This window comes from Cebus imitator, unplaced genomic scaffold, assembly GCF_001604975.1.
Source record: "Cebus imitator isolate Cc_AM_T3 unplaced genomic scaffold, Cebus_imitator-1.0 Scaffold85, whole genome shotgun sequence".
NCBI classification, from domain to species: Eukaryota; Metazoa; Chordata; class Mammalia; order Primates; family Cebidae; genus Cebus; species Cebus imitator.
Window position 1 is genome coordinate 7,444,386 of NW_016107400.1, and position 24,728 is coordinate 7,469,113.

At 42.1% G+C, this 24,728-nt stretch overlaps 1 protein-coding gene across 5 annotated transcripts in view; it reads right to left on the minus strand.

The window, feature by feature from the left end:
• ARHGAP17 (Rho GTPase activating protein 17) overlaps positions 1-24,728 on the minus strand; it is a 93,838-nt gene that overhangs the window by 26,467 nt on the left and 42,643 nt on the right. For all 5 annotated transcript variants that reach the window (XR_005201211.1, XM_017534425.2, XM_017534422.2 and 2 more), the window contains exons 4-14: positions 23,899-23,972; positions 22,046-22,157; positions 21,731-21,807; positions 17,180-17,291; positions 13,470-13,538; positions 13,230-13,311; positions 8,166-8,293; positions 6,529-6,640; positions 5,885-5,966; positions 2,751-2,831; positions 690-803 (exon numbers count right to left, since the gene is read on the minus strand). Coding sequence is in view for 4 of the 5 variants with exons in the window: in XM_017534425.2 (XP_017389914.1) it covers positions 690-803; positions 2,751-2,831; positions 5,885-5,966; positions 6,529-6,640; positions 8,166-8,293; positions 13,230-13,311; positions 13,470-13,538; positions 17,180-17,291; positions 21,731-21,807; positions 22,046-22,157; positions 23,899-23,972 (1,043 nt within the window). In the remaining variant the exon portion in view is untranslated. The remainder of the gene's footprint in view (positions 1-689; positions 804-2,750; positions 2,832-5,884; positions 5,967-6,528; positions 6,641-8,165; positions 8,294-13,229; positions 13,312-13,469; positions 13,539-17,179; positions 17,292-21,730; positions 21,808-22,045; positions 22,158-23,898; positions 23,973-24,728) is intronic.

Below are 24,728 nucleotides of genomic sequence, written 5' to 3' on the forward strand. Positions count from 1 at the left end.
CCACCATGCCCAGCTAATTTTTTGTATTTTTAGTACAGACGGGGTTTCACCATGTTGACCAGGATGGTCTCGATCTCTTGACCTCGTGATCCACCCGCCTCGGCCTCCCAAAGTGCTGGGATTACAGGCTTGAGCCACCGCGCCCGGCCCGTGATCTTTTTTAAAATGTGCCAAGTATGCATGAATTAAATGACTCCTCTGCTGGGCATTAAAACGGAAAAATCTGTATGCTTTCTCCTGTTAACCTGTCTTACATCCATTTAGTTCTCAGACCCAGCCAGAGACCCTAAGAGGGTGGAAGTAAAGTGCTGCCCCTTCTACAATATCATATACACACACACAGAGATATGTGTATTGATCTTATCACTGTACTGTAGCCACTGAGGTATCTGACTGCCCAAAAGCAGGGGCATTTTGAGAACTGGGACAATGTCTCGCACATCTTTGTGTCACCACCAGCTGGGACAGCACCCAGCTCAATGAAACTGAAATGAGAATTACCTTCAGGGAAGAACCAGTCGGCATGCTGAATGATGGGTTCAAGAATATCGGCTCAATGAGAAAACCAATTTCAGAACACATTGAACTGATCTTAAACTAGAATGTGTAACCTGAGTTACATTTCTATGCATCCCGTCAGGCGGGAAAGAAGAAACTGAAATGATGTGATACAGAGAAAGATGACTTACCCTTCATTTTTGGCCCATAACAAGTTAGGGCCTAACACAATCGCAATGTTGCTGGGAGTCATTTTATTCACATCGCTGGTCTGAGCAAGCTTTGCAAGGAACTTGATCAAATACCTAGGAGTCAAAAGAGAAGGGGAGGGTTTTGCCTCTGAAACAGCTGCTGGAATATTCTCTTCCTGCTCAGGTATGCAATCCCAGGTTGCTCAGGTGCTAACTGCAGAGGATTCCTAAACCAGAATATGGCTCAGGTGAAGCATTTTATACATTTCTTGTGTTCTTTGCTTCAGATAACAGAATAATTAGGGCTTAAAGAAAAGAGCTTAAGTATAAATCTCAATGACTGAACCTCTATTTACTGTATATTTCTAATGAATTTCTCCTTTATGTCCTATCTATTCTACTCCTATTATAAGTTATAAGGTGTTAATACTGAGCTCAATATTTTTTAATACAAAAACAGACACAGTTACGTTGCTTAAAGGAAACTATCTGAAAATACTTTATGTTGGAATTACAAAAATATCCAATTTATCATATATATACCTTATGTATAAACACAATTGTATACAGGCAAAAACTAAGAACAACCCAACTATCTATCAATAGAAGGCTGGTTAAAGAAATCACAGTATATCCATACAGTGGAGGCCTATGCAACCATCATTACAAAATGTACTAAGAAGGAAAAATCTCCAAGATGTATTAAGCAAATACCTTAAGATGTCAAGCAAACAAGACAAGGGGGGAGAATGATGGATACAATATATACCACCATTTGATTAATTGCATCAGTATCATGCCTGACATTAATATATAAGTTGTCTCATCATTTTCCCACTACAGCTATTAGCAATAAATTTCTTATGAAAGGTTGAGTGACTGTATGCTGGGTTTGGAGTCCAAATCGTCTAGTATGTTAAAGACAAAATTAATCAAAAAGAGGGTGTGAGAGAAAAAATATATATGCAAGTATGTACACATGAATGTATTTGCTTACATGTATATCAACTCTTGCTGAGAGGATAAATAAGAAACTGTAAACACTGGATGCATCTCAGGAGTGGAACTGGGTGGCTCAGGTATGGGAACAGGAGAGAGATTTTTCATTGTATACCTCTTGAATTCTGAACCATGGGAATGCGCTCCCTATTTAATTAATAACAATTACAGAGTAAAATAAACAAAATAAAGAGCCAAATTCCCAACATACTAAGTACTGAGTTCTCACTATATACAATGAAGAGAGTATTTGTAATTCTGAGCTGGGTGAGTTAGATTAATCAAAGGGAATATTTAAAAGGGAATATGCAGCTTAGCTTAGTGGGAGAGCCCAAGACCGAATTTAAGGACAAGTAACATTCCAGACATATCACCTATAAAGAATTTTGGTTGGTCACTTAATGTTACTCAAAACAAAAGAAAATTTTCTAGAAAGTTCTCCTAGAAAATTTTCCTTGTTTTGTTTTGAGTGACTCTATTTCCTGGGGCCAGTTTTGCCTTTTCTCTATACTTGTTCAATATTACATTTTAAGTCAAAAGGAAAAAGGAAGTTAAATTATGGAAGTTGGTCCCACAGTAAATTTTCTTAGAAGCATAGTTATTCCACACAGTAATATATAATCTTCATCCCTTGAAATTTTATTTAGTAAGATACTTATACTTTATTTAAAATAAAGTAGCACATATAAAAGATATTACAGAACACGCAACTACTGATTAATTTTGCATTTAACATACTGGACAATTTGGACTCCAAACCCGACAGTCACTCAAACTTTTCACAAGAAATTTACTGCTAATAGCTGTCGTGGGAAAATTATAAGACAACTTATGTATTAATGTCAGGCATGATACTGATGCTTCAAATTCATCATAATACACATGAAATTCCATTCCCAATAGCCCAATATTAATATAAAATATATATAAAATATAAAACTCTCCAAAGTTTTTTTTTTTTTTTTTTTTTAAATGTACCAAGTATGCCTGAATTAAATGACTTCTCTGCTGGGCATTAAATCTATCTTCACTCCAGAGTCATTGTAGCTCAATTATACATACCTAAAGTTAACAAAATTTTGTGGTGGCAACTTCTGACATGTTCTCCACAAGTCTTGAAGTTTTTTGTCTTGGTCCTGCACACTGAGAAAAAAAAGACTTTTAAGTATAACAATTTATTAAAACACCAATTAGTAATACCTTATTAATATGCTATATTAAAAGTGAGGCCTCCATTTTGACAACTGGAAAACAGCCCAGGCTATGGAAATAAGCAGATTTTAGAGTCAAATACCAATTAACTGTTTAACTCTGCATAGTCGGTTAACGTTCAGTATCTTTATGTGCAAAACAGGTAAGTGTTGATTCTGCTGAACGATTTTTGAGGCTTCAGTGGCAAAACCTCCACCAATGCTTGGCATAGAGAAGACAAGACACTACTGAAAATTTTGTCTAGAAAAAGTGTGTACTGACATATGGCTTCACGGAGCCCAAATTCTCTTATCCTCAAGCAGCCCACCCACAGATCAGGGGCTGAGCTCCCAGCACCCAGATTTCTGGTGTTTCCTCACTTGCAATACTACAAACCGGCTGCAGACCAAGGCGGCCATTTCTGTTGTGAAGCAACTGCAAGAGCTCTTTCATACCACAGGTGAGATGTACAAACTTGCAAAGACATAAAAAAAGGGCAGGAGGAACCCGTAAAGCACAGTCAACTCTGCCCACTAGGGACCAAAAGTGTTAGCGGGGGCCTCTGTAATACCACTTTGAACTTGAAACATCCCCCAGAACAGAATCATTCTGGAGAGTATGGACAGGGATTAAACATAATTACACTTTAGAGGCCAGTCAGTGTGTTACTGAGATGGAAGCCCACGTTGACAATTCTCAACTATAGAATCAATACACCAACAGGCACCTTCTTTTACAAGTTTATTTCCTTGTAATAAACAAGGAAACATTTTATTGGGCAGGAGGTTACCCAATAAAAGAAATCAATCCCACAACTCTCCTCCACCTAACACTGCTGTTGGATTCTACTGAATTCTATCCCATAAACATTAACACTGACAGCAGGCTGGGGCCCAGGCAGGGTTCCAAGGATACGTGATGACTAAGAACTTGTCTCTGAACTTAAAAACCTCACCATCTACCAGGGACAAAGTCTCTCATTCCACAATTACAGAGAAAAGCTCAACTGCAGCCAGGCGTAGTGGCTCACACCTATAACCCCAGCCTGCCGGGAGGCCGAGGTGGGCATATTGCCTGAGGTCAGGAGTTCGAGACTAGTCTGGCCAACATGGTGAAACCCCGTCTCTACTAAAAATACAAAAAAATTAGCTGGGCATGGTGTTGTGCACCTGTAATCCCAGTTACTCGAGAGGCTGAGGCAGGGGAATTGCTTGAACCAGCGAGGTGGAGGTTGCAGTGAGTCGAGATTGTGCCACCGCACTCCAGCATGGGCAACAGAGTGGGACTGTCTCAACAAAAAAAAGCTCAAATGCAAAACCTGGTTAAAGAGACAAGGGGTGGACTCACATCCACTGAAGTGTAACCGATCAAAAACAAATGGCTCTTATTTGATCATGGCCTGCCTGAGGGGAACAGGGACAGTGTCCGCAGATAGGGATGGGGGCCTAACAGATGTGAGATTTGTTCCTCTTCCCTTGGTAGTGATGAGTAGGCACTCTGGAGAGGAGGGGAGTCCGTACCATGAGGGCAAAGAGAGGAAGTGGGCTGGCCAGCCAAGCAGAAGCCTCTAGGCTTTTCAAACAAAGCTGTCCTGCTTAAAAACAACTATTTCTAGACAGACTGAAGCTGAGGGTGGAGGAAAAGAAACAAAGAACAGGAACATAGCATTTGGGTCTGTCTGGTTTGAATTCTGGCTTTGCCAATTACTTGCTACTATCCTGGCCCTGTTCTCTCTGTAAAATGTGGATCACATTATCTGTCTTTTATAATGTTAATTAAAGATTACAGGAGCTAACGGCTACAAAGATGAGTATAGTACTTAGCACAAGAAAATGCTCAGTAAATATTAAAGTCATCAGTTTACAGCTGACAACACAGAGCCCACTTACATGCAAATTTTTTCAATAAACATATGGGAAAATTCCAAGAGATCTGTGAAAATCTGAAAAAACTCACAGATGAACTGCCACCCCTAAAACAGCAAGACCAATCCCTGCACTTTCTCTACTTCCTCAACCTACTCAACATGAAGACAAGGATGAAGACCTTTAAGATGATCCACTTCCCTTTAATGCATAGCAAATAGATTGTCTCCTCCTTACAATTTTCTTAATAGTATTTTTTCTCTAGCTTACTCTATTGTAAGAACACAGTATATAATACATACAACACACAAAATATGTGTTAACTGACTACATTATCAGTAAGGTTTCCAGTCAACAGTATGCTATTAGTTGTTTCGGGGGAATTAAAAGTTATAGTTGAATCTGCGATTATGTGGGGGATCAGTGCCCTATCCCCATGTTGTTTAAAGGCCAACTGTATTATTGCACAGGTAAGTTTGCACACAGCTCAAAAGGCACACTGCCATGGGTCAGTATGAGCCCTAACCCCAGTTATAGCGCTTCTTCAATATAAAGGGTGCTGGAGATTTGCCAATCCATTAATGTGGATTATGACTCTATGTCTTCATCCACATAAATAACACAAATTTAAACCAATGCCTAAGTGGCAAGACTTTCCTACACTAATAATTATTCCATGTTTTTACTCCTAACATAATAAGAACTGACACATGTATTATTTAACAAATATACATTTTACTGTTATGATCCCAGAGAATAAAGTGATTTACAAATAGGGCACAATAGCACATCATTCCCTTCAACATTTAAAACTCTGTGTTCTTTGTTTTTTTTTGAGACAGAGTCTCACTCAGTCGCCAGGCTGGAGTACAGTGGGGCAATTCTGGCTCAATGCAACCTCCACTCCCTGGGTTCAAGAGAGTCTCCTACCTCAACCTCCCGAGTAGCTGGGACTACAGGTGTGCACCACCATGCCCAGCTAATTTTTGTATTTTTAGTAGAGACAGGGTTTCACCATGTTCACCAGGATGGTCTCAATCTCTTGACCTTGTCATCTGCCCACCTCAGTCTCCCAAAGTGCTGGAATTACAGGCGTGAGCCACTGCACCCAGCCCAAAACTCTGTGCCCTTTAAACTTACCTTGCAACTTGTGTCCATTCTTCATACAGATTAAAAGTCATCAAAGGTTCAGGCAATTCCCGTAAATAGGATTTTAAAGCACCTGAAATCATTAACATTCTCTTTGAGTATGAAAAAGGAGTAAGGCTAGGAATCTTGGGACATATTTTGCAAACTGAAATGATCTCAATTATAATCTTCCAAGGTGTATATAACAAATCATAAGTTGGCAAGAGTGGCTACAGAAAATGTTCATAAACAAATTCAATCTCTTGCAGAAACAACGTTTTCAGAGATTAATTACAAATAAAATTAGTTTTAAAGTCATCCCCTTAAGACATAATTTCTCTGGGTAGATACAGATTTGGTGGGGGGAGAGTATGAAAGAAGGGAAGAAAATACAAATATGTCTCCAAATATCTGCATTATAAGCTACTTTCACCTTTACTTAATCATCAAGAAAACAGAAAAACAAAAAAAGGAGTAGAGAAGACACATGTGGACATTACATTATATATACACTAAGGAATTGTAGCAAGAGGCCGCTTAGGTTCTGTCACTTAAAACTATAAGTAAAACTGGATTTTAACTGACTATCTGTCTGAGACAGGACCTGCCCACCACCTTAAGGGTGACTTGATTTGCAGACACTCTTTCGCACTCACCTGCTACAGCATGGGGGTCTGAATAAAACTCATCCAGGTGAGAAGTAGAACAATCCAAAGCAGCTTTCAGCTTCTTTAACTTGGAGGCCCCAGCCCCGATTCGGAAAAGGCCCTAAAGATAATGAAAAGCCATCAGCATCAAGTGCAGGTTGGGAGACTCAGACTAAGCGGCAGTGCGTTCTGATGGGGACCTCCTGACTTCCGCTCACCTGTTGTCTATGAGAGTAGTGTTACTGCCTGCCCCATGGGGCTGTCAGGGGGAATGAAGAGGGCTGAGTATGTGCCCAAGCACAGGGACAGGCAGCAAGAAAATTAATCTAGGCAGAGTTTCTTGACCTCAGCACTACAGACATTTTTGGCTAGATAATTTTTTGTTGGAGGCTGTCCTGTGCCCTGTAGGATGTTTAGCAATATCTGTGGTGATACGGTTGGGCTCTGTGTCCCCACCCAAATCTCATGTGGAATTGTGATCTGGAGTGTTGAAAATGGGGCCTGGTGGGAGGTGACGGGATCATGGGGGTGGATTTCCCCTTTGCTGTTCTTGTTATAGTGATCTGGTTGTTTGAAAGTGTGTAGCAACTCCCCCTTTTGAGCGCATGCTCTCTCTCTCTCACACTCTACCACACGAACACTGTGCCTGCTTCCCCTTTGCCTTCTGCCATGACTTTAAGTCTCCTGAGGCCTCCTCAGCCATGCTTCCTGTACAGCCTGGGGAACTGATAGTCAGTTAAACCTCTTTTCATGGTAAATTACGCAGTCTCAGGTAGTTCTTTATAGCAGTGTGAAAATGGACGAATACATGTGGCCTCTACTACTAGACGACAGTAATACCTCCTCTTCTCAGGTGTGATGATCAAAAATACCTCCAGACCTTGACAAATGTCTCCTGGGGAGCAAATCTGGCCCCAAATAAGAAGCACTAACCTAGGCTGTGACTAGAAGCAAACACAAGGAGGGCTTCTGGGGCATTCCTTGATCTGAGTACTGATTCCATGGGTGGGTTCAGTCATGCAAGTGCATCAAGCTGTACACCTATGATATGTATGCTTTTCTGTATGTTCTATTTCAATACAAAGCTTTCAAAAGGAAAAAAAAAAAGCCTTGCATTCTTATTCTGGTTCTGACCTGGTGTAAATTCCCTGCATGCTGACTTCTTTATTTACACAAGAAGAGTAGTAAGAACTGCCTTATTTGGTTCACAGGGGGTTTGCATAAGAATCTCATAAAATTAAGTATGTAAATGCTTCCCCACACCCCCTAGAATTGCATAATACTATGTAAATGTAAACTAAAGCTCATTAGTCCATTAGTGCATCATGAAATCTACTGTCACAAATCACAACCAGAGTTTTAAATGAAACAGTCAAACAGGACAAACAGTCAGGATGTACTGCAAGCAGGAAAGGTAAATATTCCGTAAAACCTTTGTTTCATTCATAAGGTATCACAAGGTACATGGTTGCAATTTAAAACATGGGTCATGGTGACAAAGGCTTGAAAGCCACCGCTCTATACAAAATGGACAATGGCTGGATAACTAAGAGGGGAGTGGACAGGGGGCTGGCGGGGAGCATGGTGCTCTGGGTAGAACACAGGGCATGGAGACTTGGTGCACAGGATCACGAAGCTCCCCTCACCTCCTCCTTCATGCCTGTCTCCAGGAGCAGCATGACACAGGCTTCAATGGGCAGTGCAATCTCACGCCCGCTCCGCTTCAGGTGTTCTTCTAGAGGAGTCCCAAAGGCTGGCTTTTCCGCCCACTTATCTAGAGCAGCAAATGGTTCAGTTAGACACCCAACAAACTCACAGCATTACCAAGCTATTTTGTTCGCCAAACTACCCAATGGGCTTTCCTAGCAGACTGGCAGCTGAGCCTCTAGGAAGAGGGGATACATCTGTTCTATCTGCTTTTGTTATTTGCCATCTACTGGAGCAGCACAAACTATGGACCAGGCTGGGGCAGTTACTCATGGAACAGAAGGCTGCGTGCACCTACATGGCACCCAACTCGGGCTGCCCAGCAGAAGCTGCAGTGGCGTGCTGCACCTGCACCAGACTTCATTAACACACGCCAGTGGGTTTAGAGGACTGCCTTGGACTAAAACGAAGATTCCCCAGAGCATACTGTTTCGCTGAAAAGAAATTTATTCTAGCCATGCAAAGCCTTCTAGCTAGAGGACAAGAAACAGACTCTTTGCTATGCGAAAATGGAAATAATCTCTGAAAATTTCAAACACAAGTTAAGCATCTGTCATACAAGACTGGAGATGGTCAACGTGAACTCCCACGTTGCAGTTACTCTCCATCAGATGCAACATCTCCACGGCATGCAGCGCTTCAGAACGCCGCGTCCCCAAACAGCTCCAAAAAATTCTGAGTGGAAAGAAATGCAGAATCTGCAGCCCTAAAGCAGCTGAAGGCTATGCAGACAGCAGGAAAGCCGTATTTTACATTATCTTCAGATCATATGAGGCAGCTTAGCAGAAATACAATGAAGCCGTAAAATAGAAGAATTTAGAGAACAGACATATAAATAAGAAGTATCTGGCTGGGTCTGGCTTGCCTGTGCGAGCTGCAGAGATCTAGTGCTGTCTGAGCAGCTCACAGAAGCAAAGAAGGGCAAACCAGATGTGAAAACTGCTCTAGGAGAAACACTTAATTCTTTTCACCAATAGGAAGGATTCATGTCCTTCTTTGCACCTTTAACGGCCATTGGTCCCTTAGTGGCTCTGCTGCTAGAAAGTTGGGTTGGAGGAAGGCAATATTGACTCTGGTGTGTCCTCTTACACTCTTTCCTATGTCACAGCGGGGTTACAGGCCCATATGATTTGCACATGGGGAAGGAAGAAAAATAAAATCCTGCAAATCCACAGAACTGAGAGCTTGGGGAAAGGTAAACATGGATGGAAAGAGCCAGAGGTAAAGGTTGAAGAAAGCGGTGACGGAAATGGAGGTGGGGGACAAAAATGAGAAGCAGGCCTCCAGCCACTCTCAGAATTGTAGGGAGCCCTCCTTGTCTCTGCCCCAGCCCCAGCCAGGGGAATTTCCAATAGAAAATGCATCCGGACGTCTGGACCTTCCCTTCAGTCAAATCTTACCTGAAATACTTTGTCCCTTTCATCTAAAGCAACGATTCACAACACAGGCTGAAAATGGCCACATGAGCCTTCCACCAGGGAATATACTGGAATCACCCAGGGGAGTTCTGCAAATGACATCTGCCATCACCTTTACCACAAGCCCAACCCTGCAACATTGAGGGGCAGGCATGCTTCAAACCTCTGCTAGAACTTTCCAGTAAACACTGAACAGAGTCTACCCCACCCCCAAGCCTGGCATAATGTTGACAGAGGGTGCAAGTGAGAACAGCTGACTAGAGGCAAGTCATAAGGCAAACTCCACCTCAGGCACTGGCCTCTCAATCAACAGACCTACTATGTGGCACACACTGCAGGAGGCATGTAAAGTTCACAGAGACTACCCACCCTCAGGTAGAGGGCAACTGAATCATGAAGGGAATATAAGACACATATGTAAACACAGAACAGTCAATAACAAGACAAGACATATTTACTAAGTAATGGCAGATCGATGATACAGACAAGGTCGCAAATGCAATTGTCTAGAGGAGCCAGATAGGTAGCACAGTGGCACGAATCCCGCTGGGGGGGCACGATCCGCAGACAGGTGATAACCTCCCCTCAGCACCAAACCAATGCTGCCAAGTGGGAAAGCAGAGCGAGTGTTGCCAGACGTTTTGAACTTTCAGGAGAAGCCAGAAATCGGAACTGTTACATCAAAGTGCCTGGTTTTTAAATGATGGCAACCAACTTTTAACAATTTTTAATGAGACATGGCTGTTTGAAACTTCTGGTGTAGACCACAAATGCTGGCGCAATTCAGGAGGCAAAGTATTCGCCATTGGCTTCAGTTGTCAGAGAAGGCTTCTCAAAGGAAGTGAGGTTGGAGAGGGTCTCATGAGATGGACAGAGATTAAGCAGGCTGAAAAATGGACAAACACATCTTTGTAAGGGGCAATCAGCTGAGAAAAGACCAGGAATTGTGAGTCTGGGAATTTACATCTTATCTCAAATTCATGCCAAGACCATGAGAGCATGGAGCAGAGTGGGCCAGGGGAAGAGAGGATGGCAGAGCCTAGGGCAAAATGGACAGAACCCAGGCATGGGGTGAAAGAAAGGAAGGAGAAAAGGGTTCCAAGGTTAAGACCTGAATCATCTGGAGAAAGGTGGTATCAGGGAGACAAGAAGAGAGAGACAGTTGGTGTGGGGAGAGAATTGGTTTGTTTTTTGAGTTTAAGGTGAGGGCCGTTCATCAAAGGGAGCCAATGCTTGGGAGGCTGAAAGGATTAAAATGCAGGGAAGAAGCAAAGCTGTCAAAGTAAGGGGATTTCTAGGGAAAAGGGGGCGAGGGAGTGAGGGTAGGAGAGAAGAACAGAGGTGCAAGGACTGGACCTCAGAAGAGGCTGACTTCTGGGGTAGGGACAGAAATGGAGCAACACATAATCCTTCCTGATGATGAAAAATTTTTAAAAAGAAATGGAGCAATGCAGAGTCCTCACAATGAAAGAAGACAATCAAGCAGAACGAGGAAACAAATGTTAACAAGGAAAAGATGGCTGACACCGGGTCAAATGCCAGGATCTACCAGGTGGTCGCTGGTCCTTGGAAAACTGCAGTATGGTTTGTTTTTTTTTCCTAAACGGCAGAGTGATTAGTGGTAGACATAAGGCTGCAAAAGATTAAGGGGTGGGAACGTGGTAAGAAAATGAAGGTGGCAGGCAGAAAGGGGTCATTGGAAGTGCCCACCAGAAAAATGAAGGAGACGCAGATTAAATGGGGTACCGTGTTCAGGTCAGGGAGGCACCAGATTACCACCAACTGACCTGAATATGACACCGGAGTCCACGGGGGTGAGTGGGCTGCGCAGGGAGGTCACACTTTTTTATATAGTAAGGACAAGCTGAGTCCTTCTGAAAACAGAGAGGAAAGCAAGGGAAGAAGAGACAGAACTAAGGTGAGAGGCAGATACAAGGACAGGCAAGGGTGGGAGAGGCTGAAATGTAACTTGGTGAAGGGTGACGCCAGCAAGAAGAACAAACTGCACTTCCTCCATGGGCTGCTCCATCTGAACCTCTTCCTTGCCTTGTCCCTGCTCCCCATGGCTTCCTGACCTATTTCTCCAGGGAAAATAGCCTTGGGTAAAAAACAGAATGAGAGTTCTAGTCTAGCCTGGGGAATAGAGTGAGACCTTGTCTCTTTAAAAAAAAAAAAAAAAAAAACTGCTCAAAAAATCCAATCTTCTTGTTTTTGTTCTTGTTAATCAACTCTTTCAAATCAGACTCTAAGCCACTCAAAGGCTAAAATGATGATTTGTCTACTATTTTGTCAAATGCGGGGCCCAGCCCACAGCAGGTATCTCATAAATATATTTTCTTGGTGGTCTGAACTTGCTCAGCAAGAGTCTGTCCCTAGGAAGGTAGAACATTTTCCGGAGACCTCATTCCTTTGCACTGCGACTCAACACCATCTTCCATGAACTAGGAATCTCGATTATTTGGGAAGGCAAAGGCAATGGCTGAGAAAATCAGACACACTGCGTCTGAGAATGCTGAAGATCTGACTATATGGTCAGTCAAAATATAAAGTTTTCTAATTCCATAATCTAAAAACTTTCAGGTACAAAGCCAGAACAATGGATGTCCTGGAACTTAAGGGAGAAGTGGCATTCTTGAGGGTGCTGGTGTGTATGCCACATCCACAAACCATCCCCCGGCACCACACACACACACAGTCGCCGAGTCTCAAAATCACAGTCATCCCACTCAGCACCTGGTCTGATCCCCTTTTAACTCAAGACCAGTGGTTCTGTGGAGGACCCTAAGCTCCAAGTGTCAGGTCTACAAGATAGGCAAAACAGATTCAAAGATGGCGGAGCAATTTCTGACTCAACAGCTTATGCTCATCTCTGCTGGTAAATGCTCTAATGGTAAATCAGAGAGACACGGCATCAAAAGCTTTACGGAGAAAAATAAAATAAAAGCTTTAGATGCCCAACTTCAAACTCAACATAAGAGGAAAGTTTAGTCTGCTCGTAACTTGCAGATAAAATCTGCAGTGTGCTTGAATATGATGGGCAAAATATTAGTGCTGATAGGAACAAAAGTTTAGTATAAAGACAAAGGAGGAGTCTGAAAGAAGTGACCACGGTCTTAGGATTCAATCACACTTATTAAGTGTGATGTGCATGATGTGGCATCAGGTACTGGCTTCTCTTTTGGAAAGTCCAAAATATTTTCCCTAGAACGGATGCTCTTGGAGTCACAGGGCCAGAATTAAGTCCTATGCAACAAATAGCTGATGTGGAAAAGGATCATTCAATGCTAGACTTTTTCAAGCCTATAGAAGATGGGAAAACACAAAGGCACTCCCCAAAGAGGCCAGCTTTCTCTTCAACTGAAGGTTTCAGAAGAACTACAAATGTTCCATTAGTGTGTTAATTTGGGTTTGGAAGAAATTAGAGAATGCAGCAAGGAAGATGAAATTATGCTGGGAAACAGTACCCTCCTAGGCAGAGAAGCTTTATCCCGAGGACGTGCATGCAGAGGAGTCAGGGTGAAGAAGAACCCAGGCAGAGGTGGCAGAGGCAAGAAGGAAGCATCAGCCGCACGCGGGTTACATTACCTTGATGGGCTCGCATTTCGGGGAGGGTCTTTTCTAAGACTGCTAATGCTTTTCTATGGTAATCTGCTTGGGCTTCTAATAACTGAGAACAGACCCACATTCAAAAACAAAAGTAACGTTAGCATCGGATGGACACACACACAATGGCTGAGCAAAACTAAAAATGAAATCTTTTGCAAAAACGCTAAAATGACTCCATTTTAACAATGCTTTAACATTTGGTCAAGGGAAGGTGCTTACCGTAACAAAGAATTTGCCATACTCCCCTTCTTTGGCCATGAAGTTGTACATGTCGGCCGCAAGTTGATCCTGGGTAAATAGAAGAGAAGACGTTATTGAAGAAAAAAGAGGTGAAACAAAATGGCATCTAAGAACACTAAGAACAATCTCTGTGAGATCTAAGATGAAAAAGTGATGGAAAGTGCCACAGATTAAATGTCCATAAATTGCATGGTACAACCATACAGAAAGAGTAAGGAAGGTTCTTACATGGACTGACACAGAAAGATCTTCAAGATATATTTTCAACACACCTGGTTAAGAAGCAAAGTACAGAGCATTGCTTATGGTGTATTAACATTTGGGTTAAAAAAAGGGGTGGAAGGGTATATCATATTTTTCTTTTATTTTTAATTATTTTTTTAGACAGAGTCTCACTCTGTCACCCAGGCTGAAGTGCAGTGGTACAATCTTGGTTTACCGAATCCTCCACCTGAGAAATTCTCCTGGCTCAGCCACCCTAGTTGTTGGGATTAGAGGCATGCACCACCACACTTGTATTTTTGGCAGAGATGAGGTTTCGCCATGCTGGCCAGACTGGTCTCAAACTCCTGGCCTCAAGTGATCTGCCCATCCCAACCTCCCACAGTGCTAAGACTATAGGTGTGAGCCACCATGCTCGGCAATGCCATATTTTTATTGTCGCATATGTATAAAAACATGTGTTGATGATAAAACAAGAAATTAGTAGCAGTTATTACCCATGGGAGCAATGGAAATTAGGCAGGAGGAGGATAATGGCAAGGGAAAGACTTCATAGTATACTGTTTTACACTTTTTCATATCTGACCTAATGTAAATGAATTACATATATAAAAATTAAATAACTTTGTAAACAGTGACAGGCTGAGTGTGGTGGCTTGCACCTACAATCCCAGCACTTTGGAAGGCTGAGATTGGAGGATTTCTTATAGCCAGGAATTTGAGACCAGCCTGGACAACAGAGTGAGACCTAGTCTCTGAGTAAAAAAAAAAAAAAAAAAATCTGAGACGGAGTCTTGCTCTGCAGCTCAGGCTGGAGTGCAGTGGCACAATCTCAGCTCACTGCAACCTCCGCCTCCAGGGTTCAAGTGATTCTCCTGCCTCAGCCTCCTGAGTAGCTGGGACTACAGGCACATGCCACCATGCTCAGCTAATATTTTCCTATTTTTCAGTAGAGATGGGGTTTCACCATGTTGGTCAGCCTGGTTTTGAACTCCTGACCTCAAGTGAGCCTCCCACCCCAGCCACACAAAGTGTTAGAATTACAGAAGTAAGCCACTGCACCTGGTCAAAAAAAAATTTTTTAAGTGGCAGATTAGGCAATTAGGTATATATTTCCAATCTTCAAATATAAATATACATAAGAATTATATATATATATACATGAAAAAATATATATGGGAAAATATATATGCACAGATTGAGTTTTTTTTTTTTAATGTGCTAACTTCTATTTTGGCATCTAGGTATACAGATTAGTGTGAAGGGCCTCCCATTTATGATAAAAACTTGGAAATGCTAGTTAGGAGAAATGAACATCTTTTTAGAATAACTGGGAAAGAAATAAAGTAAATTCCTTGACTCCTTCCAACCCCACCATATACACATGCACAAAGAGAGAAAAGAAGAAAAAGAAGCAGAAAGAAAGAAAAAGTCAGAACTCTAAGCATGAATGGAAGCTGAGGATGACGTGGGGTAGCTTTGTGCCAGTCTTGGTGACCAAGGTATTTGAAGCCTTGAGGCCTGGTAAGGTCAGAAACAAGTACACATGTATCATGCATAAAGATAAGATTCCTAAAGAACTGTACTCTCCATGAAAGAAGGGATTAAAACAAATGCACTTAGCATCACATGGAAATCAGAGGGAAGTATAGCTGTTTTGGAATGGGCTTTAGGTCTGAGAAACAATGGTCAATAGATTTCACAAACACAGACCTGCTTTCATGAGGGTTTGAAGTTTAAATTTACTGACATGTGGTCCCAGAAACCCCAAACTGATTTAAGTTTAATTAAAAATGGACCTGGACTGGTAACGGTCTGGGAAGCCTCATTCCCAATCCCTGATAGTCCCACAGATAAAGCCCTTCTTATAATGAGTTCAAAATAAATAATTACAAAACACATGAGGAAATAATCCACCATAAGCAAACTCCTACCACTCTCATAGAGAATTTCGGAAAACGGAATTAACAGAGACTATTAAATAAGTATATTTAAAATGATCTAAAAGAAAGAAACACTAGAGAAGAATAATGTAGTAACAAAAGGGCAGATTTAAAGAATCAGAACTTCGGAAATGGAAAATATAGTCAATGAAATTAAAAACTCAATGTTATTGGAGGAGCAGATCAGACATAGCTAAAGAAAGAGTCAGTGAAAGGGAACACAGATCTGAGGAAATTACCCATAAGGTAGCATAAAGAGAAGGAGCCAGAGAATATTTTCACAAGTTTTTACCATCTGAAATACTGACAAGAATGGAAGTTGAGAGAAGAGATATCAGCCCGTGATGACTTCCCAAACCTCTACCCAAATTTGTGTGCAGTAAGTAGCTAATAGCCAAGATCTAGGTTAAACCAGATATTAAGAAGACTGTTGGGTAAATGACACTGACAAAGCTACAACTCTTCAGACTACAAATAAACCAATATGACATTATTTTATTAAAAGCATTTATCTGGGCATCATCTTTTAAACACAAAAACTTTTTAAAACAAAGGCATAACTTTGTGAGTTTAGTTTCAATTTCTACCCACTATATTATTTTTATATTATATTTTTATATTTTTATCTACTGTATTATTTCAACCAAGTCATTTAATTTCAGGTAATTGATCAAGGTTTGCTATTTGAAAAGCAAAGTATGTCATGACCTAAATAAACTAAAATATAACAGTCTTAATATTAGCATGAAATTAAAAAAATTTTTTTAAATAATAAAAAATAAAAGCAGGAAAAGTCTAAGTAAATCCAGACTTAGACTCTGAATTTTCCAGAGACTCACTATAATAAAGACCTATTCCTTTACCAGTTCAAATAATTTCCCACCTCAAATAACATTCAGAATGAACATCTATCTACACAGATAGATGCAGAGAGAATGAGATCACTTAATCATCTAATTAACCTGTAATTTATGAGATGAAAAGTTATATTTCTCCCAAATTGCAAACCAACTGTTCATGTAACATTTAAAAAGTAATCTTCTCTTCTCCAAGGATATATGATGAGCCATTTACTATATATTAAATCTTACAATATAATAGCATTAAATTCTAGAAAACCTATACTATTTCACTGATCCATTTTAATGCGTCTTACGCAGTTTTACTTTTTTCTTACTTTTTTTTTGTTTTTCTTATGCAGCTTTACTTGCTGTAACTTTATGATATGTTTTGCTATGGTTTTCTTTCCTTTTTTCTGCCTTCATCTTTAAGTAAGCTTAGATATCTTGTCAAGTTTTAAAAAACATCCTACTTGAATTTATTTAAAATGTTTTATTCTGATCACAAAATAATATAGTCTTATAGAATAAGAAAGAAGAAAATAAAACCTACCTTTAAAATCATTCAAAATATTCTGATACAAATTACTGAAAACGTTAAATAACTTACATTTGACCCTTCATCCCTCATTTGCAAAAAGTGAAAGATAGATGCAAGTACACATTTATCAGGGAATTCTCATACCTTGCACTGTTCTACTTTATTTCCAGCTTCATCCATCTCTTCCTTTAGAGTATCTATTTTTGATGGAAGCCCCTGAAAGTTGGTTCCTGAGGATTTGTGAGCTTGGTTCCACCTGCAAAACAAAGGGGTTGCCAGCATCTGAGAACCAGCTGTGTATACTCAACAGCTGGAGGTAGGACCTAGTGGAGACAGATCCTTCCCCAAAAGTGATTCCACCTGGAAGGGGTATCACTGCCCAAGATGCCAACTTCTCTTGAGCTTATCCTCTAAGAACGGAAGCAGGCAAAAGGAGACTTTAGCTTCCCACCATGGCAGGACTCATGAGTGGTCTGCCCTGAACATAACCAACCACATCTTGTCTCACACAAACTCCACTGCTGGAAAGAAATCTATGGAATCCCTTTCCTACGGAGGCAATCATGGAATCCTCGCCACTGAAGGAGAGCAAGATGCTCTCCTTGATCTCTTGCTTTGACCTGAAATGTTGCCTGTGCCACTGGGAATCAGCTCCTGCTCTTGAGAATTCCTTGTGGCTCTTCCTACTACCATACTTATCTGTGACCTGTGATTACTTTCAGCAAGTAAATGCCAGAACTTCCAGAGTCAGTGAAGCAGAACATATTAGGCCAGGTACAGTGGCTAATGCCTGGAATCCCAACACTTTGGGAGGCTGAAGTGGGAGGATCACTTGAGCCAGCAGTTTGAGACCAGCCTGGGCAACATAGCAAGACTCCATGTCTACAAACAACAACAATAATAATGTAAGTATCAATCAGTAGCTATGAAAGCACTAAAAATAAAAAAAGAAACTAGTAATAATAGGGGATAAGTGGGAAATAATCATAGAAAACAATTTCTTTTGATTTTCAAATGTGCTTTGAATTTAATCCTTCTGTTTGAAAATGGGTAAGTCTGTGTTGTGCAAAGCTCTATCACTTTAAATGCAAACACAGACGTTATAAAATGCAGCATGAAAACCCATGTTAGCTACTTATTAAACTTTCTAGACTGCTGCATTGCCCCAAAATGCTTTGTTCTGCCCACTTTGTGTCCCTGACATGACATACTCCTCCACTGAAAGGCTTCAGCCAGTCCGCCAGTGCAAAACTGGAGATGCTATGCTGTGAATGAGGCATGGACTCCAGAGTCTGACATGTCCAAGTCTGGAGCTCAGCTTTATCTTAACTAGTTATGTGACCTAGATAGTGACTTAGCCTCTTTGCATTGCAGTTGCCTCATCTACAAAACTATCACAAACACTGTCTGCCAAGCAGAACTGTCATGAGGAGGAAAGGCAAGAAAAATACACATGTGCATGTGCAAAAGCATATGATGTCTGGCATGTAATGGATTCCTACTTATTACCATTTTTTTGTCCAGGGAAAAGCTACAGGAATAAGAAAAAATTGGAAATATTCAGTTGTTTCAGCTTCTCTAATACCTACTGTAATTAAGCGAACAAGACCATGAATGCAAGATCAAGAATCAGTATTAAAATCACCTATGGGTGATACATGCACTCACGATGCAAAATTCTTGTCAGATAAACATCTATAATACTGCTCAACCAGCTCTAGTGAGGAAGCATTTGCTGCCTTGTTTAATCAGTAGAACATTCTTCCTTCTCCTGAGCAAAAATGTATTGCAGGGTGGCCTGCAGTCTCAGCTACACAGGATTCCAATCACACGTACAGGCCAGGCATGGTGACTCACACCTGTAGTCTCAACACTGTGGGAGGTTAAGGAGACAGGTTTACTCGCGGCCAGAGTTTGAGACCAGCCTGGGCAACATACTGAGATCTCATCTCTACTAAACATAAAAATAGTAGCTGGGACTGGGTGCAGTGGCTCATGCCTGTAATCCCAGCACTTTGGGAGGCCAAGGCAGGCAGACCACTTGAAGTCAGGGGTTTGAGACCAGCCTGGGCAACATACTGAGATCTCATCTCTACTAAAGATAAAAATAGTAGCTGGGGCTGGGTGCAGTAGCTCACGCCTGTAATCCCAGCACTTTGGGAGGCCAAGGTAGGCAGACCACTTGAGGTCAGGAGTTTGAGACCAGCCTGGCCAACATGGTGAAATCTCGTCTCTACTAAAAATACAAAAATCAGCCAGGTGTGGTGGTACACGCCTATAATCCCAGTTACTAAAAAGGCTAAGGCAGGAGAATCACTAGAACTTGGTACCTTGGTTGCACTGAGCCAAGACTGTGCCACTGCACTCCAACCTGGGCGACAGAGCAAGACTCCATCTTAAAAAAAAAAAAGTAGCCGGATGTGGTGGTGTGCAGCTACGAGAGGCTGAGGCAAGAGGATCCACCGAGCCCAGAAGTTTGAGGCTGCTGTGAGCTATGATCACACCACTGCACTCCAGACCACGTGACAAACACCACATGTACACATGACCAGGAGACAGTGGACTTTGCTGTCAGAATCCCAGCACTGCAATTTATGCTCTTGAAGCACAAAGTCATAGAGATAATATATGCAAGTCCCTCCCTTATCTGCAAAACAAGTCTCCTCTCAAACGTAGGAAATATTACACTAACCTCTACCCTGTTCCCTCCAAGTCACATGGAGAGGTCTACGCATTTAGTGTCTAACACAAAGTCTGGTGCACACTGAGCACCCAACTGATATCTGTTAAAACATAGATGAACAAATGAACAGGGATTGGCGAGAGAGTCAAATGGGCTGACATACAATGAAAGTAGCTCAATCTCTGGCGTGTGGCAAGTGTCAGGTAAGTTACTTGATAATTGTACTAGCAGAGTTCACACACACCATGTGGGAATTCCTAGACATACCTTTTCTCATCTCAACATTTCTTAGGACTAATCTTAACAACTGATTTGTACATTTAATAAACTGGCATTTCTTTATTTTCTCCAAATAACCTGATATTAAATCAGTGATGCATATAATACTCAACTGCTTCTTAGAAACAAGGAAATGCAGCCATTTTATTACAGCCATAAATTTATAATAAAAGCATCTGACATAGAACTCAATAAATGATACCTCTATCACCACACATCTGTCAAACAGAAATAATCATACCTGCTTCAGGACTGCAATGAGGATGAAAAGGGCTAAGGCCGGGCACAGTGGCTCACGCTTATAATCCCAGCACTTTGGGAGGCTGAGGCGGGTGGATCACAAGGTCAGGAGATTGAAACCATCCTGGCCAAGGTGAAATCCTATCTCTCCTAAAAATACAAAAATTAGCTGGGTGTGGTGGTGCGTGCCTGTAGTCCCAGCTACTCAGGAGGCTGAGGCAGAAGAATCACTTGAACCCAGGAGGCGGAGGCTGCAGTGAGCCATCGTGCCACAGAACTCCAGCCTGGTGACAGAGCGAGACTCCGTCTCATAAAAAGAAAGGAGCCAACAAACAAAGCTGAGGTCAGTCAAGTCACCTGTTTTTGTAAATAAAGTTTTATTGGAACACAGCCACGCTCATTCATTTATGCATTGCCCATAGCTACCTTTACGCTACAACAGTAGAGTTAAGCAGTTACAACAGGGAGCAACTGGGTTACAGCGCCAGAAAGATTTACTCTCTGGCCTTTTACAGAAGAGGTTTGTCAACCCTTGTGATAACGTAGGAAACAGGTCTCAGGCTGGTGGTGCCTGTTTCCCCATTCCCAACTCTCACATGCCTGAGAAGAAAGATATGTTAAGTTACTGACAGAAACTCCACCGAGGGCCAGGCACCATGGCTCAGGCCTGTAATCCCAGCACTTTGGGAGGCCAAGGTGGGAAGACTGCTTGAAGCCAGGAGTTCAAGACTAGCCTGGGCAACACAGCTAGATACCATCTCCACAAAAAATTTGTAAAAGTAGCCAGGCACTGTGGCATGTGCCTATAGTCCCAGCTACTTGCTGAGGCAGGAGGATCTACTGAGTCTGGGAATTTGAGGCTGCAGTAAGCTATGATCACACCAGCCAGGTGCAACAGAGCAAGACCTTGTCACAAAAGAAAAAAAAAAAAAAGCCAAAATCTTCATCAAGGACAGAGCAGAGGCAGCAGTCCAGCCCTGAATCATGACAGACTCCTTCGCTGGCATCAGTCCCCACATCAGCAGCACTGACTTGGTTACATGGGTTTACATGAGTTCCTCCCATGTGAGTGCCTCCTTTCTTGGTACTGAAGGTATTACAAGTACACAGGGTTTGTGACATGGCGGGAAACTCATGAGCAGTCAGCGCCACAGATATGCTTACTCCTACATTCTAAGAGTTGTGCCCTTAGAGCTGCCACGGTCCCCTCTGTCATTAAATATACTCACTTCATTTTCCTTAGATTATTTCCTTTCACTGCTGGCTCACTAAGAACAGGATGTTCTAATGAAATCCCCACTGCCACGCTGAGAGAACAAGGCCTAGAGGAGGTGCTGGGAGGCTGGCACCCAGTCTGGGGGTCAAGTGCACGAACTGGTGACCACTTCCATTGTGTCCACTGTCAGTGGTCTTCCTCTCCCCTGTGGCTGGAATGGTGACAGCTGCTGAGGATGGGACACAATCCTGCATTGCTGGCTCAAGCCTTGCGTTACCTGGCTCGGACTGAATCCCAGTCTAACACCAATTTTGCAAGCTGTTTCCTCTGTTTCTGGATGTTGGGAATCTCCACCTAAAAAGAAGAACGTACCATATGAGATGCACTTCAGGGCTTTTAGGTTAACCATCTTAAAATACAGTATTTACAAATGTTTTTTCTCTTAGGCAAAGGATTTTGTAACTTCAATTAACTCCCCTTATTTCCAAAAAGAAGCGCATGTTAAACCCAGCAACTACTGTTAACATTTTAACATTCACTGTCCAGCCCACACCACTCTCAGCTCTTCCATGCTGCACAGAGAAGCACCCACCTCGGCTATACCATACAGAGGGTCCACGATCTCCTTCTCAACAAAGACTTCATGCTGGGATAGCTCGAGAGCCAGCTGATTCTCAGCATCTCCACATGTCTCCAGCATCTTCCTTTAAAAACAAGACACCCCAACAATGAGCATGTGGTCATTAAATCAGGTACTGGATTATCGTGTGGATGCAGTACTGCCTGCTATATGACAGGAATGCATTAGGGTGCTACCTAACAGAGCCTTTAAAATATTATAAATTTAGGGTGTTGCCTAAAACATGAGTCCACAGATTTGCACTTTAAAATAAAAATGACTGTCTCAGGCATGTACTTTGTGTGTGAGGGTGGCAGAAGGATGTGTGAACAGTGAGACCACAAATTACTCAAGAATTAGGTTCTCAAGTCAGGTGAAAACCAAGTGTTCACAAAATACCCTGAAAATCTTTTAAATTAGACATCAAATTTATTACATTATCTTATGTCTGTGAGTCCAGCCTCAGCAAGGCTTCCTTTTGACTGTGAAGATGAGCTAGCCAGCTAACACTTAAGGGCCCTGCTACATGAACATCATGTTTCCTTTTACTTTTCTTGCAAACATGCAGCTGATATCATATGAAGTACACGTGCAGTTACAAAGTAACTCCATGGTCTCTCTCCCATCCCGCCTCCCTCCTTTCCTTCCCACTCTCCCCTGCCAGCTCTCTGTGGGGTTCTTTTGACACCAGAAATGCATGTGGTACTGTGTGAGGTAGCCACGGTGTCATAGTTAGGAACATGCTCTCTGGTGCCAAGCTGCCCAAGTCTGAACACAGGCTTTGCTCTTCTCCCACTGTGTGGTCTCAGGCAATTTCCCTGCCCTCTCTGTCAGTATCCTCGGCTGTAAAATGGGAGTGATGCTGTGTGCTAACAGGGTTCTAAGTGCTGGTATTACCTACCTCCTAGGTTGTTTTGAGGATTAAATGAGCTATTACTTGGAAAACACTTATAACCATGTTAGCCCGCAGCATCACTCCAGTGTGATGACGATGGCAACAGAATGAGGAAGCACAAACAGGAAAAACTTCCAGGCTAGAGGGAAGGAGGATGCTGGCAGGTGGGCACAGGCCACCCTCCTCCCAGGGCCCCCAAACATGGGAGCAGATAGGAGAAAGGAATGGTGAAGAGTAGGAGAAAACTATTGTCCAAAGGACAGAGAGAGAATTGCAGACGCTAAGAAATGCACTGAAAAGTCTAAAGGGCTCATCCGCTGAGAAGCAGGGCCCATGTCACAGCTGGAGAGAGCAGACAGGTTAGAGGACACCAGCCTCGCTGCAGGAACAGACAGAAGGAAGGGTAAACCTTTCCTCCCAGAATAAAAACTGCTTTATTATTTATATTTTTAAATTATTTAAATAATACCTGCCAATTGTTAAAAAATAATAATAATAATAATAATTCAGAAAACACACTCTTTTTAGATAACTATCATGGATAGTTTGGCGACCACCTGTAAAGGATGTGTGACTCTAAGAACTGAAAGGGTCTGGTCAGAGTTTCTAAATCTGAGTCAACACCTGGAACAGGGAAGGGACCACATTCTTTCTGTCCAAGATTAGGGGAATAGGCATTGACCCTACCAGTTGCTTTTTTGTTAATGGCCCTTTCTGCCATCCAACTTCAGCCTGACACCTACTAAAAGAAAGATTCTCCAGCAACCTGGTGGCCTTGACCCCACTTTCTCCCAAGGAGTCTGAGCTGGTCTCCTAGCGGATGAGCCATGTCATCAGTGCCCACAGTGCCTCTGGTCCTATATACACCACCTGGCCCAGCCACTTCCACCAACCTAAATGGCGCCTGGCACTCTGAAAGCAGCCCTCTTACCCCAGGAGAGAGTCTTCCAGCTGAGTCGATGCTTCTTGTATATTCTGAGCAAGGGCTGTCAGAGGCAGTTTTTTCTGGAAGACATAAGACAGTGTGTTTTTTTTTTCTCATTATTATTTGATACCCATTCTCAATGATCTTCAGATCATCCTTCATTGATTTCTCCCTCCAGGCAAATTATACAGGTAGAAGTCAGCCTGTGTGGGTTCAGGTTCTGGGCTCACAGGTATTAGCTGAATGACAATCTCTCTGTTTCAGTTTGGGGCTATCTGTTGACTAAAGAAAATATATCAAGTACCTTGCACATTGTAAGTATTCAGTAAACGTTAGCTGCTATTATCACTGCTGCTGTTGCTGTTCCTATTATTACTTTATTTATTTATTTATTTTTTGAGACAGGGTCTCAGTCTGTCACCTAGGCTGCAATGCAGTGGTGCAATCTTGGCTCACTTCAGCCTCCGTCTTCCAGGTTCAAGCAATCCACCTGTGTTAGCCACCAAAGTAGGTGACATTATAGGCCTGTGTCACCATGTCTGGCTAATTTTTGTATTTTTAGTAGAGATGGGGTTTGGCCACATTGGCCAGGCTGATCTTGAACTCCTGAGCTCAAGCGATCTGCATGCCTCAGCCTCCCAAAGTGTTGGGGTTACAGGCGTGAGCCACCACACCCAGCCTGTTCCTATTATTATTAATGAATCAAAGCACACTATGTTCAAGGGACTGGGGACATGAGAGAGATACAGACCTTGCTCTCTAAATGGTTATCCCAATTGGTAAATACAATAAAGCACTCAATTTCAAAAGCTTTTACTAGAACACTCATTATTAAA